General features: G+C 43.8%; 1 protein-coding gene across 2 annotated transcripts in view; it reads right to left on the reverse strand.

Moving 5' to 3' along the window:
• The window catches only part of prkx (protein kinase X-linked), a 130,339-nt gene that overhangs the window by 34,375 nt on the left and 68,856 nt on the right, over positions 1-27,108 (reverse strand). For both annotated transcript variants that reach the window (XM_085999655.1, XM_085999656.1), the window contains exons 4-5: positions 13,221-13,340; positions 7,433-7,528 (exon numbers count right to left, since the gene is read on the reverse strand). In XM_085999655.1, the coding sequence (XP_085855781.1) occupies positions 7,433-7,528; positions 13,221-13,340 (216 nt within the window). The remainder of the gene's footprint in view (positions 1-7,432; positions 7,529-13,220; positions 13,341-27,108) is intronic.

A 27,108-nucleotide genomic window follows, 5' to 3' on the forward strand; every position in this document is an offset into this window, starting at 1 on the left:
AAAGGAGGAACAGTAGGTAGGAGTCAAATTTATAATGCAAAACAGATAGTGAATATGGTTAAAGAGGCTTCTCATACATACAATACAGTGACACAATCTTTGATGTAGCTTATCAAAAGTTGTCTGAAGATGAAGTTCTGCTATCCCCAATGTTTGATAAATGTATAACATGCTGTGGCATCAACATTAAGAACCAGAGGATCCAGATTTTGATACTTTGTCTGTGTTGAGCTAGGTGCAGGAGTGATGCTAAACAAAAACTCCCATGAATCCTGCTCCTATCCAGTAACTCCACTGGGGCAGTTGAACAGGGTCATATTAAGCTGTGATAGTCACCCTCCCTAAATCAAACAGCCTGTTGGCACCACCCACCCAAGCCCATGAAACTACACCTCAGTATCTTTAGGAGATAAGGGTAGGGGAAAATTCAGAGGAAAAAAACTACTTCAACAGAGTTCAGAAGATAGTCATAAGTCACTCAGCTTCACCCATTTTTTTTTTACATTATCTCGTCATCTTAAATAATCACTAAATAATCATTTACATTTATTGTCTCGAACATAAATTTTAAAGGGCATTGAAAACTTGTTCCATTGAGCCTCAGTGGCCCACACTACTTCCTTACTAATATGTTAGGATACATGTCTTAAGCTCACACAAGAGTTCAGTTTAACGGCACCTAAAATATCCATTAAAAAAAACTATAAACACTGGCAAATACAATAATGCATGATCCACTATTATAGGCATGCAAGTCTCTGGAGCAGCTGAATATTTTTCCCATGTTAGATATTTATTGCTAGCTGTAAGTGGAGGTAGTGTAGAAAGGTAGATGGATTAATTAAAATGGGTTGAATGGTTTTCCTTATTCATAGTTATCATGCGACACCAAAGATGTTAGCAACTACAAGAATACACTTTTTTTAAACTATGGAATACTGCCATTCTGGACTGCATTAGGCAACTACGATAGCAAAATACTGCAGATGTTGGAAATCCGAAATAACAACAGAAAATGCTGGAAAAACTCAGCAGGTCAGGCAACATCCGTGGAGAGAAATTTGAGTTGACGTTTCGGGTTGGACCCTTCTTCAAAACTGGAAAGAAAAGAAACTAGATCGGAGGCAGGGCTGCGATCGGACAAAAGAATAAAAGAAACAAAAGAAGTAAAACAGATTAGAAGCTAGACGAGATGGTAATAGGCTGGGATTAGGTGTAAAGTGTACTGGCAGGGCAAAAGATAGCTGCCAGGTGTGAGAGAGAAACAAAAGGAAAGGGGGGGGGGGGGGGGGGGAAAGGAGTGGAACAATTACAAGAGAAAATGAAATGGGGGCCGAGCTTATGATCTGAAATTGTTGAACTCGATATTGAGTCCGGAAGGCTGCAGACTGCCTAATCGGAAGATGAGGTGCTGTTCCTCGAGTTTACGTTGAGCTTCCGTGGACCAATACAAGAGGCCAAGGACGGTGAGGTCCGAGTGGGAATGGAGCGGTGAATTAAAATGACAGGCGACCGGAAGCTCGGGGTCACCCTTACGGACTGAACGGAGGTGTTCCGCAAAGCGGTCACCCAATCTGCGTTTGGTCTCCCCAATGTAGAGGAGACCGCATTGTGAGCAGCGAATACAGTATACTAGATTGCGAGAAGTACAAGTAAATCGCCGTTTCACCTGGAAGGGGTGTTTGGGGCCCTGGACAGTGGGAAGGGGGAAGGTATAGGGGCAGGTGTTACATCTCCTCCGCTTGCACGGGAAGGTGCCAGGCGAAGAGGAAGGGCTGTTTGGGGTGATAGAGGAGTGGACTAGGGTGTCTCGGAGGGAGCGGTCCCTGCGGAATGCTGAAAGGGGAGGGGAGGGGAAGATACGTTTGGTGGTGGGATCACTTTGGAGGTAGCGGAAATGCCGGAGGATGATCCGTTGAATGTGGAGGCTGGTGGGGTGAAAGGTGAGGACAAGGGGAACCCTATCGTGGTTCCGGGAGGGAGGGGCAGGGGTGAGGGCAGAAGTGCGGGAGATAGAACTGACACGGTCGAGGGCAGTGTCAACCACAGTAGAGGGGAATCCTCGGTTGCGGAAAAAGGAAGACATGTCTGAAGCACTGGTGTGGAAGGTGGCGTCGTCGGAGCAGATACGGCGGAGGCGGAGAAACTGGGAGAATGGAATAGAGTCCTTACAGGAAGCGGGGTGGGAGGAAGTGTAGTCCAGGTAGCTGTGGGAGTCAGTGGGCTTGTAGTAAATATTGGTCGATAACCTATCCCCAGGGATGGAGACGGAGAAGTCGAGGAAGGGAAGGGAAGAGTCCGAGATGGACCATGTGAAGGTGAGGGAAGGGTGGAAATTGGAGGCAAAGTGAATGAAATTGTCAAGTTCGGGGCGAGAGCAGGAAACGGCACCGATACAGTCATCAATGTATCGGAAAAAGAGGTGAGGGAGGGGACCCGAGTAGGACTGGAACAAAGATTGTTCACATAGCCCACGAAAAGGCAGGCATAGCATAGACACTCTTCGCCTGGCACCTTCCCGTGCAAGCGGAGGAGATGTAACACCTGCCCCTATACCTCCCCCCTTCCCCCTTCCCACTGTCCAGGGCCCCAAACACCCCTTCCAGGTGAAACAGCGATTTACTTGTACTTCTCGCAATCTAGTATACTGTATTCGCTGCTCACAATGCGGTCTCCTCTACATTGGGGAGACCAAACGCAGATTGGGTGACCGCTTTGCGGAACACCTCCGTTCAGTCCGTAAGGGTGACCCCGAGCTTCCGGTCGCCTGTCATTTTAATTCACCGCTCCATTCCCACACGGACCTCGCCGTCCTTGGACTCTTGTATTGTTCCACGGAAGCTCAACGTAAACTCGAGGAACAGCACCTCATCTTCCGATTAGGCAGTCTGCAGCCTTCCGGACTCAATATCGAGTTCAACAATTTCAGATCATAAGCTCGGCCCCCATTTCATTTTCTCTTGTAATTGTTCCACTCCTTTCCCCCCCCCCCCCCCCTTTCCTTTTGTTTCTCTCTCACACCTGGCAGCTATCTTTTGCCCTGCCAGTACACTTTACACCTAATCCCAGCCTATTACCATCTCGTCTAGCTTCTAATCTCTTTTACTTCTTTTGTTTCTTTTATTCTTTTGTCCGATCGCAGCCCTGCCTCCGATCTAGTTTCTTTTCTTTCCAGTTTTGAAGAAGGGTCCAACCCGAAACGTCAACTCAAATTTCTCTCCGCGGATGTTGCCTGACCTGCTGAGTTTTTCCAGCATTTTCTGTTGTTATTTTGCATTAGACAACTGATGGGGTTGTTCAAATATAATTTTACTCAAAACACATCTACAACACATGGATCAAAACGTTTAGGGTTTCATACTACATTTTATACTATTGAAAGTAGTATCCAGTAACAAAATTCCCCATGTCATATGCAACCCAGGCCAGATACACCCAACGCCCCAGACTCTGTAAAAAATCTGTCCAGATCTCTACTGCACCAGCATTTTTCACAAGACACCTTCCTCCCATTTGCAATGAAATTCCTCAGTTTCTGCCAAATTGTCATTGGTGTTGTGTTATGGATTAGCTGTCACTTAGAACAGAAAAGAGCTTGTCCAGACACATTTGAACTTGGTGTACTGCAGTCTCAAAAGTTCTCAATCCCACCCAAATGCATGACTACCAATAAAAGTTGGTTTTGCATGTTATTTTACAACATGGAAACCTGGCTTGTTCTGCTGCCTTTAGCAGATTGCATTGCCTCAGTTATATAGCTCACTTTCAGGTTGTTACTCAACATGCCTACATCCCCTTCCCACTCTACTTGATCACGAGGGAAGTGAGCCTACTCTGCAAGAAGGGGGCCAAAGTGATGGCAAAACTACTTTGTTTACAAGGTCAATCTTAAATAGTGCAGGCATGCCTGCCTCTAACAGAACCAGAGTCCTCTCTTGACTGGAGAGTAAGTACAAAGAGAGCAGCAAAGTCAGTGAAAGGGCAAAGGTAGAGAATGAAAAATGAGAAAAGCAAAGACAAGCAGGGAGAGGATTGGGGAAGCTGGGAACAAGTGCTTGCATTTATAAATCGACTGTAACATAGAAAAATCTTCCAAGATGCTTCACAGATGTGTAATCAGGCAAAACCGGACTCCAAGCCATAGAAGATATTAGGAGGGGTGACCAAAGCTTCGTCACAGAGGTGGGTTGTAAGGAGGATCTTAACGGAGGAGGGGGAGTTGAAGAGGGATTCAGGGAGGGAATTTCAGAGTGTGGGGCCTAGACAGCTGAAGGTACACCACCAATGGTGGGGCAAAGAGGCCAGATTCAGAGGACTATAGAGAGGTATGGGGGTGACCGTAGGGCTGGAGATGATTAGAGATAGAGAAGCAAGGTCATGAAGTGATTTAAACAGAAAGAGGAGAACTTTAAATTAGAGGCATTGTGGAACTAGGAGCCATTGTTGGTCAGCAAGGACAGCAGTGATGGATGATCGGGACTTGGTGCAGGGCAGAATATGGGTGGCAAAATTGTAATGAGCTGAAGTTTATAGAGTGCGGCGGATGAGAGATCGGCCACGAGAGCACTGGAATAGTGGAGTCTGGAGGTGACAAAGACATGAATGAGAGTTTCAGGAGCAGGTGCAAAGGAAGGAGGTCAGAAATTACAAAAATGAGTTGCACAAAATGCACAGAACAATGGCAAGTAAAATTTAATGCAGACAAATGTAAGGTACTGCCCGTAGGAAGGAATAATGGGCAACACTTAGTCCATGAATGATATAGAAATAGCTAAAGATGAAGTTGAATTAGAAGTCTTAGCAGACTCGATGCTCACCATATCTAACCAGTACAGAGAAGCAACAAAACACCAGCATTTATATAGAATCTTTAATGTTTAAAAAATAGGTCCAAAATGCTTTACAAGTCGAAAGAGACAGGGAAAAGAAAAATGAGTCATTGGATTAGGAGAGGCAAGTGAAAGCTTGGCTAAAAAGGTGGCAAAAATGTTTAGGGAGGGAGATCCAGAGATTGGAACCGAGTCCGCTGAAAACTCGGCCACCAACGATGGCCCCGGGGGTACAACACACAACAGAGACAGAGGAATTAAATCTTTGGGATAGTGAGGAATACAAGGCTGAATGAGACTGCAGAGAAAGGGTGGGGCAAAGCCATGGAAGGATTTGAAGATGTAGACAAGGAGGTTAAATTTAACCTGTTGGGGACAAGGAGCCAGCATTTGTAAGCAAAGATACGAGTGATGAGCAAGTGGGATGTAGTGGGGAAGTCTTCATTTTGGACAAGTTGGAGGAACAGAGGCCAGCCAGGAAGGCACTACAGAGAGTGAGAGTTGGGGTGACAAAAGCACGCATAAGGGCTTCAGTGGCACAGGAGCCGAGATAGGGGCAGAGGTTGACAATGTTGTGCAATGTGGCAATAGACAGTCTTGATGGCAGATAGGATATGTGGCGTGAAGTTCAGCTTTGGGTTGAACAGGATGTCAAAGTTTTGCACAATCTAGTAGATTGAGTGAGAGAGGGATGGAATCAGTAGTAAGGGAACAGAAAACAATAGCTTTGGTATTCTTGTTGTTGGGAGAAGTTGCAACATTATGACTTGATATCAGACAAGCAGTCTGACAACATGTAGACGGTCACTGAGAGGGGCGGTGGAAAGATAGCTGGGTGTTGTCATCATACATATGGATGTTAGCTACCCCCATGTCAGCAGATGTTGTCAAGGGACAAAATATAGATGAGCATATTTTGATATAATTAATAAAGCTAATGGAATGCTGAACTATATGGGCAAATCAGTAGAGTATAAGTTAAAGAATCACACTCAAACTCTATTGTTTTGGTCAGACAACACCTTGAGAAATGCATCCAGCTGCAGTCACAGACACGAGGAACATTCAAATGTTGCAGGGAGTATAGAGAAGAACCAAAAGGCTGATCCACAGTGTTAGAGGTCTGAGTTATGAGGAAAGACTGGAGAAACTTGTTTTTTTGAACGTTGAAAGGTGGCATTTGAGAGATAACTTTATTGAGGTATACAAAATATTAAAAGGGTATGGAAACGGTAAATCCAGAAAATTACTTTGGACTGGATCTTACTGGAGCGGGACATCCCACTTTGGGCGCAGTTTCCTGCACCCTTCAACAAGGGCAGCAGGATATTAGTGAATGGCAGGACCAACAGCGTATCCTCCTTAAGCAATGAGATTTAAGAATTGAGAAAGAAAAAGAGGAAAGGCAAAGTAGGAGTCAAATCAGGTACAGAAAGAGAAACGAGAGGGGGAAAAAATCTCTAACAATTGACGACATGCAGGAATAGGATTTAACAGTTTAAATGATTCCCTTTCTGGGTCAGAGAGGTTGATAGGTGCTTTATTAACATTTATTTATCCCATTGTTAAAAAGGTACTTACGCTGTTAAGTTCCATCCCTAACTTTCTGCGGTGCGTTTAATGGGCAATTAATGTGCAAATCCAGCAAGTTCTTAAAAATAACGGGGAGGCTAAGGGTGGAATGTCGTCTGTGCAAAGCAAACGGCGTAAATCGACCATAGTGTTCTGGAGATTTGTAACTCACAACGTATCTCTTAATCACAAGAATATAAGAAATAGGAGGCGGCCATACGGCCCCTCGATTTTGCTCCCCCATTCAATAAGATCATGGCTAATCCTCTACCGCAATTCCACTTTCCTGCCCTATCCTCATATCCCTTGATTCTCTTTGTGACCAAAAATCTATTGATCTCAGTCTTGAATATACTCAATGACTGTAATTCTCTACCCCAGAGGGCTGTAGATGCTCAAAGATTCATAACCCTCCGAGTGAAGAAATTTCTCCTCAGCTTGGTCCTAAATGGCCGACCCCTTATCCTGAGACTATGCCCCCCCTAGTTCTAGACTCTCCAGCCAGGGAAACAGCCTCTCGGCATCTATCCTGTCAAGTCCTCTCAGAATCTTATAAGTTTCAATGAGATCACCTCTCATTCTTCCAAACTCCAGAGAGTATAGGCCCATTCTACTCAATCTCTCCTGATCAGACAGTCCTCTCATCCCAGGAATTAATCTAGTGAACCTTCGTTGCACCCCCTCTACGGAAAATATATCCTTCCCCTGAATTTGCTGGTCGATTTGCACAGTAATAATGGCATGCGTCGCTAACAGTTATTTTTCCAGCAAGATTTGGCCCGAAGTTAAATTGCAAAGGTTCAAAATAGTAAATCGGCAAACGTAGGGCTGACGTAGGAAGTTCTCCTTCACACAGTGTGATCAATACATGGAATGAACTTCCAGACAGAATACTGGAGGTGAAAATCAGAGTTAGTTAACAACTGCATGCTACAATAAGACTCTTTATGGATGGATGATCTAAGAATAGCCTTCCCGACTCGCAATTATGTTGTAATATCACAGTCGTTGAAGGATTAAATTAAACTTACTTCACATAGAAATCGAGGTGCTTTGGGAAGTCCAACTTTCCAGCAAGAATCTTTTGGTAAATACCAAAAGGGTTGTCATCAAAAAATGGTGGGTAGCTGTAAAAGAATCACAGAAAGAATGGATTAAAAGAAAACTTCTTAGAGCATATTATTTTTATCTGATAAATACCAAGGGGGTGAAAATGGTTTTCGGCAGTAGCACAACACATAGTGAATCAGCAGCCCGTTTTACACCGTGCTGCTTTTCTTTTCCATTGAATAGCAATGTAAGCTTATGAAACAGTTAACTGCTTTACGAAAAGTCATCACCGCCGCCCATACTGGTTACCAAAAACTTAGTAAAAACATGATCTTTTCACCTTGGCTATTTGGACTCTACTTGGAAATAAAAGTCTTTTTTCCCCCCGTCTCTGTGCCAGCTGCAAGTCCACAGATTGAAATATATTTGGGTAATCTCAATCCAATGTTTAGTGGGCAGAAGGCCACAGAACAAACTGTCCATAAATCTGCACAACTTCACAATCTCATTCACAAAATTTGTAAGGAAATGTGGATTAAGTGAAACTTTCTCACTAATGAAGTTAAAACATTCTTCAGAGGTTGAGGTCAAAATAAGGTTAGGGTTAAAGGTACATCTTGGGGGCAAAATATAGGGAGCTTTAAAATGCAGATCCCTTTCCGCTATACCTGATCTTGAAGTGTTTCATGCGTACACTGGGTGCAAAATGAGGGAAACATTCATTTCTCAACCCTGACATTCCTCACCTTGCAATAAAACTTCTTTAAAAATAGTCATGCAAAACTAATCACTTCATTTTAAATTACAGCAAGATCTTATAACATGTACATTAGCTCTCATGAAAACTACTAGGATTTACACTATGTTCCTGTACTGGTTGTACATTTGTTTTAAATGAAAATTGCAGATTTACTGCTGAAATGAGAAAGCAATAAGGATCAGCAACTATAGTCTTTGGAGGTTTGAAATAGAGAAGCATCTCTGATGGCCATCATTTTCACAGGGGCAAAATCAAGGAAATGTCAAAACTATTATAAACAAATCAAAAACCTAGCACTCAAAGCAGAACCTCCACAAACATTAAATCTGTGCCAGAACCATGTGCTCTGGAGGAAAGCACTTATGTCCAACAGGTTGGTCATTATTCCTGGCAAACAATTATTCCCCAGGACTGGCAGGCTGTACATCTAAGCGCAACATATTGCTTTCCTTAATTACCAGAAATGGCTTTTGATTATATTTGCGATTTGCCATAGAATGGCAGAGTGTTTAAGGCATGTGCGACGAGAAAATTAACAGTCCTTAATCAGAGCGGTCATTCATCATTTTAGGTGGTATGATTCTTTACCACTCAACCATATCTTGTTGTTTACAATTCAAAAATTATTTCGAAGGTTGGAAACTCAACAAGTTTAAAGCTGGTACTTCTTGGTGTTTGCCTGGACTTTAAGCCCAAACAGCAAAACATCCAATATTGACATCAAGTAAACTGGAGTTTTGCATGTGCCTAGCTTGCACTACCAAAATAGCCACTCCAGAATTACTGTAATATAGTGCATCCGTGACAATTAGAAATGAGAGAAAATTATGTAATACGAAGCTATACAGAATAGAAGGTCCTAGCTCGGATTCCCAATCGGTGCTTAGCTGATCTCAGTAGGGCAGTCAAAGCCCTACAATTTGGCTTCAAATCCACTAGATTCCATAAGTGATGAGGGAAAAAAGAAAAACAAGCCACTTTTCCGGTAACACTTGTTTGAAAGCATGTGTGCATGGATGCTGGATAAGGATCCATGGATCTGCTGCAATGCCCCCCTCCCCCCCACTGAACAGCCTGCGATACACTGTCTCAGCCCACACATGAAAAATGACCACTTGGGCAAGGCACCAAGGGCTGTCAGCACCACCTGAACTGTACCCAGCATGTGTCAGCACCTTCATCAAAGGTTAGAAAATTGACAAAACCAATGCTACCGATATACTATGAGGGACGGTTTAGCAAGTACTCTGAGGTAATCAAACCTAATACAAAATTCTAAAACTTCAAAAAACAAAACGAAATAGGAAAAAAGGCCATGAAAAGATCAAATGAAATTTAAATGGTTCTAAATATCCCAAACAAGTGGTTTTAACCTTTCCATAGCATTATTGTGCTGCTGCTTGGCATAGTTTTGTAACAGACAGCTGAAATTATCCTCAGTTGTGCCAAAGACTAACAGCTGAATGCTGCTAAGTTATTTTAACAGAGCAACTGCAAATTCCTTTCATGTCAATACCGAGAGGCACTTCTAAGCAACCAACCGTCACACGAAAATAGAGCAATATATTGATTACCCAGTTCAAATTAGAATGTTTATAAAGCAGAACAAATGTTCTTGAAAAGGATGTTACAATGGCCACAGTAGTAAATGGAACAAGCATACTTGCAGCCAATATTCAAAAGGTTAAAGAAGTTGTGGTAAACTATGGAAAGGTAAATCAAGCAATAAGAAAGAAAACTTAGGGAAAAAATGCATTTTAGGCAGAGTTAGATTCTGTTATTTTCAGAATTCTAAAATTCTAGGTGAACAATAGTGCTCATAATATAGACAGAGAATCACTTGCTGCCTATCTTGCTTTCACCCGTGGTCTTCAGCAGGCCAAGTGTGTTTGGGCTGTCAGTCACAGCACACCCAGCTACAGGCTGTTGCCAAAGCTGGTATTCAGTGCTGTTTCCCCTCTTTTCTAAAAAAAAAACACTTGCACTGTACCTTTCATGACCATGGACATCCCAAAGTGCTTTACAGCCAATGCAGTCACTGTTGTAATGTAGGAAACGTGGCAGCCAATTAGCGCACAGCAAGCTCCCACAAACAGCAATGTGATAATGACTAGATAATCTGTTTCTTTAGTGATGTTGATTGAGGGATAAATATTGGCCAGAACACCGGGGATAACTCCCCTGCTCTTCGAAATAGTGCCCTGGGATCTTTCACATCCACCTGAGAGCGCAGACGGGGCCGTGGTTTAACGTCTCAGCCGAAAGACACCTCCGAAACTCCCTCAGCACTGCACTGGAGTGTCAGCCTAGAATTTTGTGCTCAAGTCTCTAAGTGGGACTTGAGCCCACTGCCTTATGGCTGAGGCGAAAGTGCTACCCACTGAGCCACAGCGGAGACATATTCCAGAGGGGGGAAAAAAGACAATGGAATGCGATTAGGACATAGGGCTATTTCAATAACCATCATTAGGTGAAAAGGCTATTAAAACAATATTACTCAAACCCGGCACTAAGCTCATGGTCTACAGAGCAGTAGTGATACCCGCCCTGCTGTATGCCTCAGAGACATGGACCATGTACAGCAGGCACCTCAAAGCACTGGAGAGGTACCACCAACGCTGCCTCCGCAAGATCCTGCAAACCCATTGGCAGGGTAGGCGCACCAACATCAGTGTTCTCGCTCAGGCCAACATCCCCAGCATCGAAGCTTTGACCACGCTCAATCAGCTCCGATGGACGGGTCACATTGTCCGCATGCCCGATACGAGACTCCCAAAACAAGCGCTCTACTCGGAGCTCCGGCACGGCAAGAGAGCCCCAGGTGGGCCGAGGAAACGCTTCAAGGACACCCTCAAAGCCTCCTTGAAAAAGTGCAACACCCCCACCGACACCTGGGAATCCCTGGCCCAAGACCGCACAAAGTGGAGGAGAAGCATCCGGGAAGGCGCCAAACACCTCGGGTCTCTTCGCCGGGAGCAAGCGGAAGCCAAGCGTAAGGAGCACACGTCAACCCAAGCACCCCACCCACCCGCCCCTTCAACCAGCGTCTGCCCCACCTGTGACAGAGACTGTAGGTCCCGCATTGGACTCATCAGTCACCTGAGAACTCATTTTTAATGTGGAAGCAAGTCATTCTCGGTTCTGAGGGACTGCCTAAGACGACTCAAATAGAAGTATTACCCCATAGTTTTAATAGAGCCCTTTAACCTGCAAAATGGAAGTTAGGATAGCTCTACTCCCCAATTTTGCATATTATTTCTTACTCAAAAGCAACAGCGAGAATGAATACCAAATCCCAATTGTGTCAGCATTCAACAGTAAAAGTGGTCAATAAACAGGTATGTGTAAAGAATGCTTGGCAGAGGTGAGAGCGGAGGACAAAAAGGAACAGAGGGAAACTGGGTGACAAAAATTCCAGACAGGAAAACCTTGAAAATGGTGATCCAGCAAGATGGAAGCAGAGAATATAGAAAGAAACTTCGATTAATATAGTGCCCTTCACAGCCTCAGATCATCCCAAAGTGCTTTATAGACAATGAAGTACTTTTGAAGTGTAGTCACTGTTGTAATGTAGGAAACGCAGCAGCCAATTTGAACACAGCAAGCTCCCACAAACAGCAGTGTGATAATGACCAGATCATCTGTTTTCATGATGTTAGTTGAGGGATAAATATTGGCCAGGACACCGGGGAGAACTTCCCTGTTCCTCTTCGAATAGTGCCATGTGATCTTTTACATCCGCCTCTCGGGTTAGAGGTTAGTTTAGTTTAACATCTCATTTGAAAAACGGTGAATCGCTGCCTTTTCTCCAAATACTGCAATTTCATTTTGGTTACATTTCTTCTCCTATGCCATGTGTCTTCTCAGTCCACTGAGGAGCTTATGCTGGCGCAGTGGTTTCGTTGCTGGACTAATAATCCAGTGAATAAGAGTTCAATCCCACCATGGCAGCTTGAGAATTTGAATTCAGTTTAAAAAATAGAGAAATAAAAAGCTAGTATCAGCAAGAGTCATAAAAACCCAAATGATTCACCATTTCCTTTATGGAAGGAAACATGCTGTCTTTACCCAGTCTGGCCTGTGTGTGTGTGGCTCCAGTTCCACACCAAGGTGGTTGACTCTTAACTGCCCTTTAAAGTGGCCTAGAAAGCCACTCAGTTACCGTCTCAGGGCAACTAGGGATCGCCAGTAAATGCCAGCTTCGCCAACACCCACATCCCAAAAGTCGGCTCCATACTCACGTCTTGGCAGTTTAACTGAAGCAATACAGGTAACAGGATTATGTTGATAACCCAAAGTGTGTTCTCCACCCATTTAAAAATCTAAAAAGAAATGTTTGAGATTCTCATCCTCACCCCCGACCCTGTAGATTATCAAGACTCCCAAATTCAAGGGTTAACTAAGTACCAGATTCTACCTGAGCCAGATTCGAACCTCACCAAAGGTTCACATCCCAGTGGTTTTTAGCAGGAGTCACTGGATAGCGATCAAGTGTAGCAACTCGAGTCAGTTTTCCCTCTCTCTAGCCTTGCGCACCAAACCCAACTACACTGCCCCGGGACTGTTAGTCCAGGTGAGAATGAATAACTCGGCAAAGGTCAAGGATTAAATTGGAGAACTTCATGATCTGTGAGACTTAGTACCACACTGGATGGTACCATCATCCAACAAGCCATCAGGAACAGCTCACTAAGGGTTTTAGACAAAGGTTCATTACCCATTCCACCGTAGCAGGTCAGTTTTCACTGAATTTAGCTTTGTGGGGCAGGCGTATAGTAGCTTCCTCAAAGCAAAAAAATTGCATTTGTAAGCGCCTCCTAGCCCCCAAGCTCAATATTCAATTTATAGTTACTTATTAATTAATACATAGCTTTATTTGCAAAAATTAAGTGTCTTTTTAGGTAACCCCAAGATTCAGCATCGTCAAACAACAATTACAATGAACAGGAATCTTAGCAACATTATGAATGCTTGAGGAAATCAGTTGAAAAATCTCCAAGAACACTTACCCTGAAAGCATTTCAAACATCAGCACACCTAACGCCCACCAGTCCACAGCTCTCCCGTGACCTTTACTTTGTATGACTTCTGGTGCAAGATATTCTGGTGTCCCGCAGAGTGTCCAAGTTCTAAGATAGAAAAAAAAAAGGAAATGTTCTTATTTATTTTGTTAAAAAAAGAGATTCAGAGTGAACTACTGTTACTGATGGAACAAACGCAATGTACAATGACCAAAATAGTCATAAAGAAAACTTTAATAACAATGTGTTCTTTTTATACAATGGACACCTGTTGTTTTAAAAGGTAAAATTGTCCTAAAATATTTGGTGGAGGATGGAACACCTTTCCACCTTTGGCTCTCGGTGTCGGCACCAAGCAAGTTTGGTACATTCCACTTCGAGTGGAATTCCCAACACATCCCAACAAATTCAGACCAGCACCTCTTGCTGCATCTGCAGAAAAGTTCCACTTCCTCAATGAGCTAGCTTTGTGGCTTCAAAGAATGACTAGGAACTAGAGAGATTTTTTTTAAACTTTGGGCCTTTATAGTCAGGTTTATCACCACCCCAGACTAGATTTTAACCCCTTGTGTCTCAAAGGACAGGGTTTTGACCCAGCACAGAATCCATTCCTCTGAACTTTGTTCAGGCCTACATCTTTCTGCTGCGCTTTATCCTGCTTAAGAAGTTGGTGGGCAATTGGAAAAAAAAACATTCAAGCAACTCATCTTATACACGATTTCCAACATTAATTCATGCAATAACATATGCACGCGATGGGGATTCAATGCTCGTGCACTTCTCAATTACTTTCTCTGGAGCGGGACATGAACCCGCGACTGTCTGACTCAGAAGCAAGAGTGCCACCCACTGAGCCATGACTGACACTGTACTCGAGAGTTTGACCAAGTCCAGGACCCCTATGACAGCCTACAGCCAAGGGGTTGTTAACCACTCATTAATCTGTGTCGTGTGTTAACGTGTTTAAAATCAGGTTCAATTGGAAAATCTAGACAGGGTGGGGAAAGGCACCCTATGTCATCAGGGTGATGTTCCTGAAGGGAGAGAACTCCACTTGTAGATTCCTGCTCACATCCCCTGCCTCATCTGTATTGCAGAGCTGTGTTCAGTAAGGGTGATATGGCAGGACTGTTGGCACTCCACACTTGCCCCGTTTACCCTGCATGATGATCAGCCATGATCGCACTGAATGACGGAGCAGGCTCGAGGGGCCAAATGGCCTACTCCTATCTTCTATGTTTCTATACTTTCTTTCGTATGGTAGTAGCAAATCAAATCGTCAATATCTAAGCCAAAGCTTCTTCCAACAGCGTGGATATCTTGTAGGCCGCCTGTGAATTTCCTCTGAGGGCAATGTTCAATCATGTGCTCCAGGGTCTGATTGGGAGCTTCACAGTCACATATGGGAATAATTTAAATTACATACAACTTATATTATGCGGACACAGTATGCCCTTACTGTATGTATGTATGTATGTATTATATATATATTTGTTTTCTTTTTTAATTCTGGGCAAAGAAAAAATTTACAAGAACATTTTATTACACGCGCCCACATTTCACATTCAATCTACAACGGATTGACATGGCATTCAACACACTGATTTCGTAGAGAGGCACTGAATGTGTAAGGCTACTTTTGCTTAATTAGCATTAGTCATAGAAACATAGAAGATAGGAGCAGGAGTAGGCCATTCAGCCCCTCGAGCCTGCTTCGCCATTTAATGAGATCATGGCTGATCATCCAAATTCAGTACCCTGTCCCTGCTTTCTCCCCATATCCCTTTAGCCTTAAGAAATATATCTAACTCCTTCTTGAATATATTTAATGAATTGGCCTCAACTGCCTTCTGTGGCAGAGAATTCCACAGGTTCACCACTCTCAGTGAAGAAATTCCTCCTCATCTCAGTCCTAAATGGCTTACCCCTTATCCTTAGGCTGTGACCCCTGGTTCTGGACTCCCCCGCCATCGGGAACATCCTTCCTGCATCTAGTCTGTCTAGTCATGTTAGAATTTTATAAGTTTCAATGAGATCCCTTCTCATTCTTCTAAACTCTAGTGAATATAAAACCTAATTTTCTAGGGCGGTTCGGGAGGATTTAAACTAATTTGGCAGGGGGATGGGAACCTAGGTAGTGGAAAAGAGGGAAGTCATATGAAGTTAGAAATAGATGGTAGAAAGGTGAGAAGCAATAAGCAAAGGAGAGAAACACAAAGGGCCAAACTAATTCATAATGAGAGTGTGAAAAAAGCAAGCCTGAAGGCTTTGTATCTTAATGCTAGAAGCATTAGGAACAAGGTGGATGAATTAGTTGTGGAAATAGAGGTAAACAAGTATGATTTGATTGGGATTACAGAAACGTGGCTGCAGGGTGGGCAAGGCTGGGAACTTAACATCCAGGGATATACAATATTTAGGAAGGATCGGCAAAAAGGTAGGGGAGGTGGGGTAGCATTGCTGGTAAAGGAGGGGATTAATGCAATGGAAAGGAAGGATATTAACTCGGATGAAACGGAATCTGTATGGGTAGAAATGAGAAATAGCAAGGGGAGGAAAACGTTAGTGGGTGTGATATATAGGCCTCCAAATAGTAATATGGAGGTGAGGGAAGGCATAAAAAGGGAAATTAGAGAAGCGTGCGATAAGAGCACAGCTGTCATCATGGGTGACTTTAATTTACATATTGATTGGACTACCCAAATTAGTAAAAATTCTGAGGAGGAGGAATTCCTGGAATGTTTTCGGGACGGTTATCTGGACCAATATGTCGAGGAGCCGACTCGAGATCAGGCCATTTTAGACTGGGTATTGTGCAATGAGAAGGGACTTATCAGCAATCTTCTTGTACGAGGCCCCTTGGGTCAGAGCGATCATAATATGATCGAGCTCTCAGTCGAGATGGAGAGTGAGGAAATTGAATCAGAGACTAAGGTCCAGAACTTAAATAAAGGGAATTACAAGGGTATGAGACGGGAATTGGGTAAGATTGATTGGGTGGTGTTTCTGGGGGGATTGACAGTGGATAGACAATGGCAAGCATTCAAAGATAGAATGGAAGAATTCCAGAACATGTTTATACCGGTTTGGCATAAAAATAAACCTAAAAAGGTGACTCAACCGTGGATAACGAGGGAAATTAGGGACAGCATAAAATCAAAAAAAAGGGCATATCAACTGGCAAAAAAAAGCGCCAGACCGGAAGATTGGGGGCAGTACAGGATACAGCAAAAGAGGACAAAGGGATTAATCAGGAAGGGGAAAATAGAATACGAAAGTAAACTTGCAGCAAACATAAAGACAGACTGCAAAAGCTTTTATCGGTATATCAGGAGGAAAAGACTGGTAAAATCCCAAGTCGGTCCCTTGCAGTCCGATTCGGGAGAATATATAATGGAGAATAAGGAAATGGCAGACCAATTAAACTCATACTTTGGTTCTGTATTCACAAAGGAGGACACAAATAACCTCCCAGGAATATCGACAAACATAGGGACTAATGAGAGGGAGGAGCTGACAGAAATTAGTATCTCTAGGGATATGGTGTTGGGTAAGTTGAGGGGACTGAAGGCCGACAAATCCCCGGGGCCTGATAAACTACATCCTAGGGTACTTAAGGAGGTGGCCCTGGAGATAGCAGATGCTCTAAGGATCATCTTCCGGAACTCCATTGACTCGGGAACAGTACCCGTGGATTGGAGGGTAGCTAATGTTACCCCAATATTTAAAAAGGGGGGTAGAGAGAAAGCAGGGAATTATAGACCAGTAAGCCTTACATCGGTTGTGGGCAAAATGCTAGAGTCCATTATTAAGGATAAAATAGCGGAGCACTTGACAAATGGGGAAAGGATCGGACAGAGTCAACATGGATTTACAAAGGGTAAATCGTGTTTGACTAATCTGCTGGAATTTTTTGAGGAAGTAACTGGTAAAATAGATGGGGGAGAGCCAGTGGATGTGGTGTACCTTGACTTCCAGAAAGCCTTCGATAAGGTTCCACACAAAAGATTATCATGCAAAATTAAGGCTCATGGGATTGGGGGCAAAGTATTAACGTGGATAGAGAACTGGCTGGCGGATAGAAAACAGAGAGTTGGAATAAACGGCTCGTTTTCGGAGTGGCAGGCAGTGACCAGCGGGGTGCCGCAAGGATCTGTCCTGGGACCCCAGCTGTTCACAATATATATAAATGATCTGGATCAGGGAATTGGATGCAATATTTCCAAATTCGCTGACGACACTAAACTAGGAGGAGGGGTGGGCTCTGATGAGGATGTCAGGAGGCTACAGTGCGATTTGGACAGGTTGGGGGAATGGGCGGATACGTGGCAGATGCACTATAATGTGGATAAATGCGAGGTTATCCACTTTGGGGGTAAAAACAGGAGGGTGGATTATTATCTAAATGGCAATAGATTGGGAGATGGGGAAGTGCAGAGGGACCTGGGTGTTCTTGTGCACCAGTCACTGAAGGAGAGCATGCAGGTGCAACAGGCGATTAAGAAGGCAAATGGTATGTTGGCCTTCATATCAAGGGGGTTCGAGTATAGGAATAGGGATACCTTACTACAGCTGTACAAGGTGCTGGTGAGACCGCATCTGGAGTATTGTGTACAGTTTTGGTCGCCCCATCTGCGGAAGGATGTTCTTGCCATGGAAAGAGTGCAGCGGCGATTCACCAGGCTGATACCTGGAATGGCGGGAATGACCTACGAGGAGAGATTGAATAGTTTGGGCTTGTACTCACTGGAGTTTAGAAGATTGAGAGGGGATCTCATCGAAACATATAAAATTATGGCAGGCCTGGACAGGCTGAATTCAGAGAGAATGTTTCCAATGGCAGGGGAGCACAGAACCAGGGGCCACAGTCTAAAAATAGCGGGCAAATCATTTAAAACACAGAGATGAGGAAGAATTTCTTCACTCAAAGAGTGGTGAGCCTGTGGAATTCCCTGCCACAGAGGGCTGTGAAGGCTAATTCAATAAATATTTTCAAGAGAGAATTGGATATATTTCTGAAGGCTAAGGGGATTAAGGGTTACGGAGAAAAGGCGGGGACGGGATACTGAACTGGTAAGATCAGCTATGATCTCAGACGAAGATCAGCCATGATCACATTGAATGGCGGAGCAGGCTCGAAGGGCCGAATGGCCTACTCCTGTTCCTATCTCTATGTTTCTAATTGACACAATCTCTCTTCATACATCATTCCTGCCATCCCAAGTATCAGTCTGGTGAATCTTCATTGCACTCCCTCCATGGCAAGAACATCCTTCCTCAGATAAGGTGACCAAAACTGCACACAATACTCAAGATGTGGTCTCACCAAGGCCCTGTACAACTGCGGCAAGACATCCTTGTTCCTGTACTCAAACCCTCTTGCTACGAAAGCCAACATACCATTTGCCTTCTTAACCTCCTGCTGCACCTGCATGCTTACCTTCAGTGACTGGTGCACAAGGACACCCAGGTCTCGTTGCACTTCCCCTTCTCCCAATCTATTGCCGTTCAGATAAGAATCTGCCTTCCTGTTTTTACCACCAAAGTGGATAACCTCGCATTTATCCACATTATACTGCATCTGCCATGCATCTTCCCAATCACCCAACCTGTCCAAATCATACTGGAGTTTGGGACAGCTAGGTAACCGGTGACCAGCTTTATTTCTATGCACTGGGTTGCCCCCATTGTGGGATTCTGCAGCAAGATGCTTTACATGTACATATGTGAGAAAGGGCAATTCCAAGTGCAGAGACGAGGGATGCTGGGAGGTACAACCTAAAGCAGAAATACACCAGAAGCAAGGAAAGTTGGGGGGGTTAGCTCAAATCACATTAGCTTCAGAGGCAAGGGAAGCTGCAGTTGTGTGTGTCCAGGAAATCCAAACCACCGCGATATCATCGCTACTGAACATGCTTTAGAATACTCTTTCCTCCAACAAACCCCTCCACCCACCACAGTTTCCTCTCTCGAATACTGATTTACACTAACGTACCATTGCACAGGTCACCAGCTGCACTGCAATCTCATGCTCAGATAGCTATTCACCGTGCACGAGCCTCAGCGTTATTTGTGAAGGCCATTATAGTCAAGCCAGTTTCTGTTCTCACCACATGTCCACACTGCCTCAGCCAAGATCCAGCTAACATGGCACAGACCAAGGACCGACAATGGGGCTTTCCTGGGATGCAAAATAAATTACTAGCCCAGGTGGTGCATTACATTGAGCCACGGAGAGATACTCTGCCCCCAAAATGTAGAGGAACAAACACTTTGACCCTTCCAATAGCCCTTCCGGATAAATTTAAAAACATACTTTTATACCACCTTTCATTTTTTAAAAAAGTTTGTGACGTTTTGTTACATCACGATATTTTGTACCTCCAGCAACAGCTCCTCTTCCTGCCCCACACCTCCGGAGTCCCCAAACAACACATCTGTGGTCCGATCCACTTCCTCATCGACAGGATGCTCCTCTGTGGCATCATTCACAGGCACAAGATCAGCTCGCTGGCAACACCCAGCTCCATCTCTCCCCTACCTCGCAACTTCATGACCACCTCTGTTCAGTCAGGCTGCCTGTCCGACATCTGGTGTTGGAGGAATGACAACTTCCTCCAACTGAACATTGGAAAAACCAAAGTCAGCATTTTGGCTGCTCTTGTGTCACTGACTGCCGACACCTCCTCAGCTACTTGCTGTGGTTGAACCAGACCATACAAAATCTTCATGTCTTGTATGACCCAACGCACAAAGTTAGGGATACGCAATAAAATGCTGGCCTTGCTAGCGACATCCGTATCCACAGAATAAATTAAAATGTTTAAAAACCCAATATCCAACTGTTTGCCAAGATCACCTACTTCTATCTGCGCATCACTGCCTCTGCCTGTATCTCAGCTCCCCCAGCACTGAAACCCTTTTCTCTATGCCTTTGTGACCTCCAGATTCAACTGCTTCCAATGGCCTCTTTGCTGACCTCCTATCCTCCACAGACTTCAATTTGTCCAAAATGCAGTCCCACATGGATTCTTGCTCACCTTAGCATCGCCATCCTCACTGACCTATATTGCCCCCTTGTTCCCAAACTCTTCGACCTCATCTTCAACCCCTCCGACTACCTTGCTCCACCATATTGCAGCAAACTCCTCTTCCCCAAACACCCTTCAGTCCTCTGACTCCAGCCTCGTGTTCTCCCCACTTTCACCCCTGGATGTGTGGTTTGAAGGTCAGCTCAGAAATGAACAGGACACCAAGGCTGCATCCCACGGAGTTCATTCTGAGCAAGCTGCCGTGTGACGGAGGATAAAATCAATGCCTGAGGCACACCATTTCTGGTATAGCAAGACAATAAGAACACAAGACACAGGGGAGGGCTTGGAATTAAATCACCTCACAGAACATCTGCATTTTAGAAACTGCTCCCATTATACTTTTGCTCATAAATAAATTGTATCCCTGAATGAATGCTTGTTGGACACTGCAAGCTAGCAAAATATTTATAAGAACTGAATTGATGCAGCATTAATGCTTGTTTCAAAAGGAAAATTAGACTGTTAACTCCAGAAAAGTCAGCAATAATTGAAAGATTACATATTGATAATTGTCAGTTTCCATGATTAAAATGCCTCCTAATCTGGATTCTGAAAGTTTAGTGAACAATTTCAAGAGTCCATGATAATTCAAATTTTTTAAATCTGCACACATTAGGGAAAGTGACAGCTGCAGTACATGCGATTGTATAGGCCAAAAACGTTACAAAATTCCACCGAATATTTCTCAGATTTTTACAGCAACTTGGCCTATTGTGCCTACATTCTGGTTTTCTGAAAGAGCTATCCTTTCCCTTAACCCTTCTAAATTTTTACTTTTCAAATATTTACCTATTTCCCTTTTAAAAACCACAAAGGCTCAGAGTTAAGCAATGGTCATCAGTGTATTGCTGGTCTATGATGAGAAACAGGATGGCACACATGGCAGCCTCAGGCAACAACCAGTTCACATTAACTGATACAATAGCAAAAAACTGCAGATGCTGGATATCTGAAACAACAGAAAATGCTGGAAACACTCCGGTCAGGCAGCATCGAGGAGAGAGAAACAGAGTCAATGTTTCAGGCCGAAACGTTAACTCGGTTTCTCTCTCCTCGATGCTGCCTGACCTGCTGAGTGTTTCCAGCATTTTCTGTTATTTCACATTAACTGATAGTTGCATTTCAACATTTATACAGTCTTGTGAGCAAAACTAAACAAAAACCAGGTTTTCTTTCCAGCTTTAGTATGTAATGCAATACTGTTGTTTTGTTAAAAAAACTGTTACTCCAAGTTAAATTCAGCATTTCTTTATACTAACCTAATAAAGTACAGAGCTAATTTATGAACCAAGATGCCAGAATAATTTTTCCAGAAGTATAAATTATTTTTATTACAATCAAACCCTTTCAAGATATAAAAATATAACAATCTGATACAGGTGATGTGACATTACATCTAGATCATCTTATTTACCAAATGTCAGATAATCAAGGTTATGCATAATGGGGTTTCTTTAATACAAGTATATAATTGAAATACTATTTGGGGAAATAGGGGTGGGTTGAAAATTTAACAGGGTAGATTACAGATTATTAATATTCAACTTTAAAAGAGCAGAATAGAACACAAGATCCCAGGCTTCTGGGCCACTTAAATGTAATTACAGGAAACTCTTTTTTATCCGGCACCGACGGGACTGGCGTGGTGCCAGTTGATCAAAAAGTCCGGATTACGGAAAGGTATACTTACCATGCTCCGAGAGCCCCGGTTACACGGCCGCGGGTGCAGGAGCCCCGGTTACACGGCCGCGGGTGCAGGAGCCCCGGTTACACGGCCGCGGGTGCAGGAGCCCCGGTTACACGGCCGCGGGTGCAGGAGCCCCGGTTACACGGCCGCGGGTGCAGGAGCCCCGGTTACACGGCCGCGGGTGCAGGAGCCCCGGTTACACGGCCGCGGGTGCAGGAGCCCCGGTTACACGGCCGCGGGTGCAGGAGCCCCGGTTACACGGCCGCGGGTGCAGGAGCCCCGGTTACACGGCCGCGGGTGCAGGAGCCCCGGTTACACGGCCGCGGGTGCAGGAGCCCCGGTTACACGGCCGCGGGTGCAGGAGCCCCGGTTACACGGCCGCGGGTGCAGGAGCCCCGGTTACACGGCCGCGGGTGCAGGAGCCCCGGTTACACGGCCACAAGTGCTGGAGCCCCGGTTACACGGCCACAAGTGCTGGAGCCCCGGTTACACGGCCACAAGTGCAGGAACCCCGGTTACACGGCCACTAATATATAGTAAAACTTACCTGAACCTACTCCTGAATTTTGCCAGTTAAGAGAGGTTTCCAGATATTTAGGTGCCGGTTAAGAGAGTTTCCTGTACTAAGAAGTTGCCAATGTCTGAACATACTACGACCTAAAATGTCATCAGCACAAATGAGACCCAATTCTGGGAAAGTTTTGTATATGGGTAGCTAACAATATAAACTACCAGCCAGACTCCCAAGAATTATATTCCCCTCCTATTATCCACACCTACCCCATGTACCTAGTAATGTTGTTTTAATCAAAATGTATGCAATATATACACATACATACATCACAGTTTTTATGTAAGCAAAATGTTATTTTTAAATACTTTTTTTTTCTTTTCAAAGAGTATTTATCAGAGTTACCAGCATAAATGTGGTCATGGTGATGCTAAAGTGGTACATGCACATTCAAATTCTTAGCCGAGATTACAACAGCAATTCTCAGCATAAAACACACAAGAACACCCAGTGAGAGAGGGGACAATTAACCACACCATTTTGGGGGTTTTGAAATTATATTTAGCACAGTCTCGATCTGAGTCTAACTAACTAACTAACCTACCAGCTCCATAGGAGGGCGATAACACCATCTGGTGTTGGAACAAGTATAGTGCATATGCACAAATGTGTTACGGCCACTTATATCATCTGTTGAAAGAGTTTTGTTAATCAGCTAAAAGCTACCTCTTGCTACAGGACTATGAGTTATCAGCAGAGGAGTTCTCAACATACAAGAACACTTCTCAACACTCAAAATAGAAAATGCCCTCAAAAGATACCATTGTGAAGTGGGTTTGATTTTTCTCCCCTTCAAACCTATAATTTTACTCCTATGACTAAAAAGAATTATCAGGAAATAGGTTCTTAAACAAGCCACCACCTTCCCTTGGTCACATATCTAGGTTCAGCTACAAGTATCAGATTAATCATTCAAAAATAATGGCAGAGAATTTGCAGGAGCAGAGCGCGTCCCGTTTGTTGGACCTCTGTCCACACCTTTCAGCTCGAAGAGTGTGTGTGCTGGAAGTCCGAGCTGATAACTGTGGAGCGAGGGCAACAGGCCATCTGGGACCTGGGTGAATGATGGGACCAACAGTTTATCGCCTTAACCAGTGAGATTCGAGGATAGAAAAAGAAACAGGAATGATGGAGAAGGAAATAGGGTGAATTAGAGTCAAATCAGGTACATAAAGAGAGATAAAGAGGGAAAGAAGGATTGGATTGAGAGCAAGAGAGCGAGAGAGCGACAAAGGAAAAGTAAGAAAGAAAATAAATTTGAAATTTTAAAAACCTCCAGAAACAATTTACTACCTGCAGAGTGAGACTCACAGTTTCAATTGTTCCTTTCTGGCCTGGAGAAGTTGAGTGGCATTGCAGAACAGCAATCTCATCATTAAAAGGGTCCTCATGTCGTTAGTACCAGCCCTAACCTCGTGGCATGTGTTTTAACAGCGCAAATGCAACAATTTCCTGAAACTCATGGGGAGGTCGAGGACGGGCTGCCATTTTTGCGAAGCAATTGGCAGAGCAGTGCGAATTATCCAGCAACTTGTAGCGATGTGCAGCTCACGGAGTACCTCTCGCTCGCCACAAATTACTGGGTTATTTACACACTAATAACTCTTATTTTCCCAGCAAATTCTGGCCCAATGCTTTTTCCTGACCCCACAAGAAATTTGCTGTGCTCTTCATTTTACAGTGGACTTTGATAAGAATACAATCATGGGCAATTATTCAGCAAATACATAAAAGGCACACGAGTACTCAGTATCAAACTGCAAGACGAGATTCCTGAACACCCCAGAATAAATGACAACTTGATACAACTGGTACTGTTTCGACATCTGTACCTGCATCATAATGAGGGGAGTCGACAACACACTGCTCTCAAACTGGGATAAAGCAGAGCACTGCCAGTGTATACTTAAATGCACAACTGTGTTCTGTTAACCAACATCCAAATGTTAAAGAACAGCCCACTCACTCTAACATTAAAAAATCTTCAAAGCAATTTAACAGAATAGGGAAATCGGTTTCGTTTCCCACCACTTGTGGTTACACCTCAGCCAGTGTGAAGTTAGTGTATGAAACTTCCTCCTCAATGGTTTAACACCTGCTGCCCAAACAATAAATTGGTACTAGTTTAGCACGTTTCCTTTCACTAGCATTTGTACACTTAAAAGTAAACACTGAAAAGTGTGTACAGTACATACCAGTATTTCAAGGCTAGCTTGACTCAGATAATATTAAAAAACACATGAGCTTTGTTCCTTCAGTTTAATATAGCTGAACTCCCAAGAAGCTAGCAGGTCTGAACAGATTTCTTTTAAACTTACATATTTGATAAGCTTCTGTGTCAACAACTTTCATTTATATAACGCCTTTAACATAGTAGAACATCCCAAGGTGCTTCACAGGCGTGTAATCAGACCAAAACTGACACCAAGCCAAAGGAGGAGATATTCGGGCAGGTGACTAAAACCTTGGTCAAAGAGGTAGCTTTAAGGAGGAGGGAGAGATGGCGAGGCAGAGGTTTAAAGGAGCCAATGGTGGGAATCAGGGATGCCCAAGGCGCCAGAGTTAGAGGAATGCAGAGTTCTCGGAGGGTATAGGGCTGAAGGAGGTTATACAAATAGGGAGGGGCGAGGCCATGGAGGGATTGGAACACAAGGATGAGAATTTTAAAAATCAAGGCGTTAGTGCCCTGGGAGCCAATGAAGTTCAGCAAGCACAGGGATGATGGGTGACTGATGACTGAAACTTGGTGCGAGTTAGAATTTGGACAGCAGAGATTTGGTTAAAATTAAAACATTCAGAGCCTAGACATTGAATATTGATATTCAAAGAAGCAATGGTAGCTGATGTGCATAAGTAATGTCATAATTTTAAGCTCTCATTTAGGAGAGCTTCTACAAAGGTAATGGATTGACTTTCATATTTGTTGCTCTAAATGAATTTACTCAAAAGCACAAGATACGATGAGAATTTCTCCATTTTTTTTTTCATCTCAACCAAGATACATGATCAATGAGACTCCAGTTAAATATTACATGGAGACAATGTAAGTACAGTCACAGGCTTCTGTGAAATAATATATAGTCATAAGAGTGAATATTTGTAATTTCATGCTTTAGTGAGTCTTGGCAGGAGCCGGACAGGATGAGGGAGGTGAAAGAACACACACAGCTGAAGCACAGGCTTTTAAGATTCTCTCCATTGATGCTGATTCAGTTCCCCCACACCAGTAACCTCAGCAACTCCAAGGGAGTTGGAGAATCAGGAACAAAAGGATATTAATTCTTCAAAATAGATTTTACAAAAATACTGCAAAATGTGTGCATCAGTGCCCTATAAATATATGAAACACATACAGCAGTGCTACTTTTAGATCACTTAAATATATGAGGTGAATAGTATAGATGCATTTAAGGGGAGGACAGATAAGCGTATGAGGGAGTAGGGAACAGAGGGTTATGCTGATTTGAGTTAGATGAGGAAGGATGGGAGGAGGCTCGAGTGGACCATAAATGCCGAATGGCCTGTTTCTGTGCTGTATATTCTATGCAATTCTATGTAAAATGCCAATGATAAAATAGGCGACTGAGATACAGAAGATTTTAAAGTAGTACAAGCAGATTCGGAAACGACTGTACTAATTCATTATGAAGTTTGATAGTAGCCTGTAATTTTTCACTGCATTTATTACTTCACTATATCAAAAAGATAGATAGAAGTGTTATGGTACTCAGCAGATTACCCGAGGAGATCGATTAACATGCAAGAAAGCATGCTGGTGGCAGCTAAGTGCAGAGGGGGCATTCAATATAGTGGATAAAGACACAGAAAGCCTCAGAGGAGACGCACAATTTGCTCTGCTCCACAGGCAGACATCCTGACAAGCACCCCGTTGCCAGAAACCTTCCATTAAAAAGGGGAAACCTAGAACTATTAACTCAAGCAGACTTTCCCTGTCTATCCAGGAAGTAACTGGTCAAAGATAGGTTTTAAGGAGTGACTTAAAGGAGGAGAGAGAGGTAGAGAAGCAGAGAGGTTTAGGGAGGGAATTCCAGAGCTTAGGGCCTGAGCAGCTGAAGGCACGGCCATAAATAGTGGAGGGATGAAAATCAGGGATACGCAAGAGGCTAGAATCGGAGGAGATCAGAGATCAGAGTTGTAGGGCTGGAGGAGGTTACATAATTAGAGAGGGGCGAGGCCATGGTCAGATTTGAACACGAGAATTTTAAAAGCGAGGTGTTGCCGGACTCGGAGACATTGTAGGTCAGCGAGCAGAGGGGTGATGGGTGAACGGGAATTGGTGCAAGTTAGGATACAGGCAGCGTTTTGGATAAGCTTAAGTTCAGGGGTGGAGGGTGGAAGGTGGGAGGCCAAGAGAGCATTGGAATCTGGGGGGTTTCAGCAGCAGATGAGCTGAGGCAGGGGCACAGACAGGCAATCTTGTTGTGCGAGGCCCCTTGGGTCGGAGCGATCATAATATGATCGAATTCTTCATTAAGATGGAGAGTGAAGTAGTTGACTCAGACT

Source organism: Somniosus microcephalus, chromosome 10 (assembly GCF_052327205.1).
Source record: "Somniosus microcephalus isolate GS21.2 chromosome 10, FLI_Smic_1.0, whole genome shotgun sequence".
Taxonomy (NCBI): domain Eukaryota; kingdom Metazoa; phylum Chordata; class Chondrichthyes; order Squaliformes; family Somniosidae; genus Somniosus; species Somniosus microcephalus.